Raw genomic sequence first — 1316 nt, forward strand, 5'->3', positions numbered from 1 at the left:
GACTCGGTTCTTACTTAATGTTGATGTTAGCTATTTGGACCTATTTTTTGGGTTTGCACCCTAGGGCCGCCGGGGCGGTGTTGGTGGATTAGGTGGGCTCCGCAGAGGAGTTGCGTTAGGGCCGTTGATTTGAATTACTTTGTTGTCCTGTTGATTTGTTTTGAAATCGATGTGTTCAGTGTTTTGGTACCAACTGCATTTTGGCTAATTTGTACATATCTTTGGCGTAAACCTGTATATCCATGTCCAAAAAATTTTGATCATTTAGTGTATTTTATATGGTAAAATTTTCAAAACAAATGGAAGTCAGTGGCCGAGGTGGAGGCAGGGGACGAGGCCGAGGTTGAGGAAAAGGTAGGGGACGGAGACCAGAACCCGAAAGGGTAGAAAATGAAAATGCGAACCGCCAAGTTGATAACCAAGTAGCTACAGCCATACAACGGATGGCAAATTTGTTGGCACAAATGGTGGATCAACAGGGTCAGGGTCATGGGAATAATGCCGGAAACCCTAGAAATAATCTGGGCAATCACGAGGGAGTGGACCGTGCCTTAGAACGGTTCCAAAAATTTGCACCCCCGAAATTCATAGGTGAACCTAGCCCTGACTTAGCTGAGGGATGGATGGACCGCATGATAAATATATTCGCTGCGCTCGGATATCCAGAGGAACGGCAGGTATCTTTTGCTGTCTTCCAATTTGAGGGACCAACCCGAGCATGGTGGAATGTAATAAAGGCTAAGTGGGAACGAGAGCAGACCCCCTGGACTTGGGTCAATTTCACCCGTGAGTTTAACGAGAAGTATTTGCCACCGATTGTTCAAGAAAGGCGGGAAGAGGACTTTATCTTCCTGCGTCAAGGGCCATTAAGTGTGGCAGAGTATGAGACACAATTTACCAAACTCTCTCGTTTTGCTCCAAAGTTAGTACTAACAGACCGAAAGAGAATTCGTCGGTTTGTCCAGGGATTAAATGTGGAAATACAAGAGGCACTGGCGGCTGCCCAGTTGGATACATTCAGCCAGACTCTGGAAAAGGCACAGCGAATAGAGACGGCAAGGAGTTAGGTGAAAGCTTTCCGTGACAAGAAGAGAATACCATCTGACACCTATACCTACACTAGTGGGCAAAGCTCGGGAAACGAGCCACCTAGTAAGAGGAGTAAGGAAGCCGATGGTACACGACCAGTGCGGACTCCGAATGAAGGTAAAACAAGGGAAGATCAGGCAGGAAAAGGACCTCAAAGTGGCGTCTCACATGGGAAATCGATGTTCGGAACCATAAGAGTATGTGATGTCTGTGGGGCCACTAACCAT

The 1316-nt window shown here is 46.9% G+C and overlaps 1 protein-coding gene across 1 annotated transcript; it reads left to right on the forward strand.

Moving 5' to 3' along the window:
- Nucleotides 1-443: 443 nt before the first annotated feature.
- Nucleotides 444-1067, forward strand: LOC140004808 (uncharacterized). The gene has a single exon (XM_072044957.1). The coding sequence runs from the start codon at nt 444-446 to the stop codon at nt 1065-1067; it is 624 nt and encodes a 207-aa protein (XP_071901058.1).
- Nucleotides 1068-1316: the final 249 nt, after the last annotated feature.

Source organism: Coffea arabica, chromosome 4c (assembly GCF_036785885.1).
Source record: "Coffea arabica cultivar ET-39 chromosome 4c, Coffea Arabica ET-39 HiFi, whole genome shotgun sequence".
In the NCBI taxonomy this organism is placed as follows: domain Eukaryota; kingdom Viridiplantae; phylum Streptophyta; class Magnoliopsida; order Gentianales; family Rubiaceae; genus Coffea; species Coffea arabica.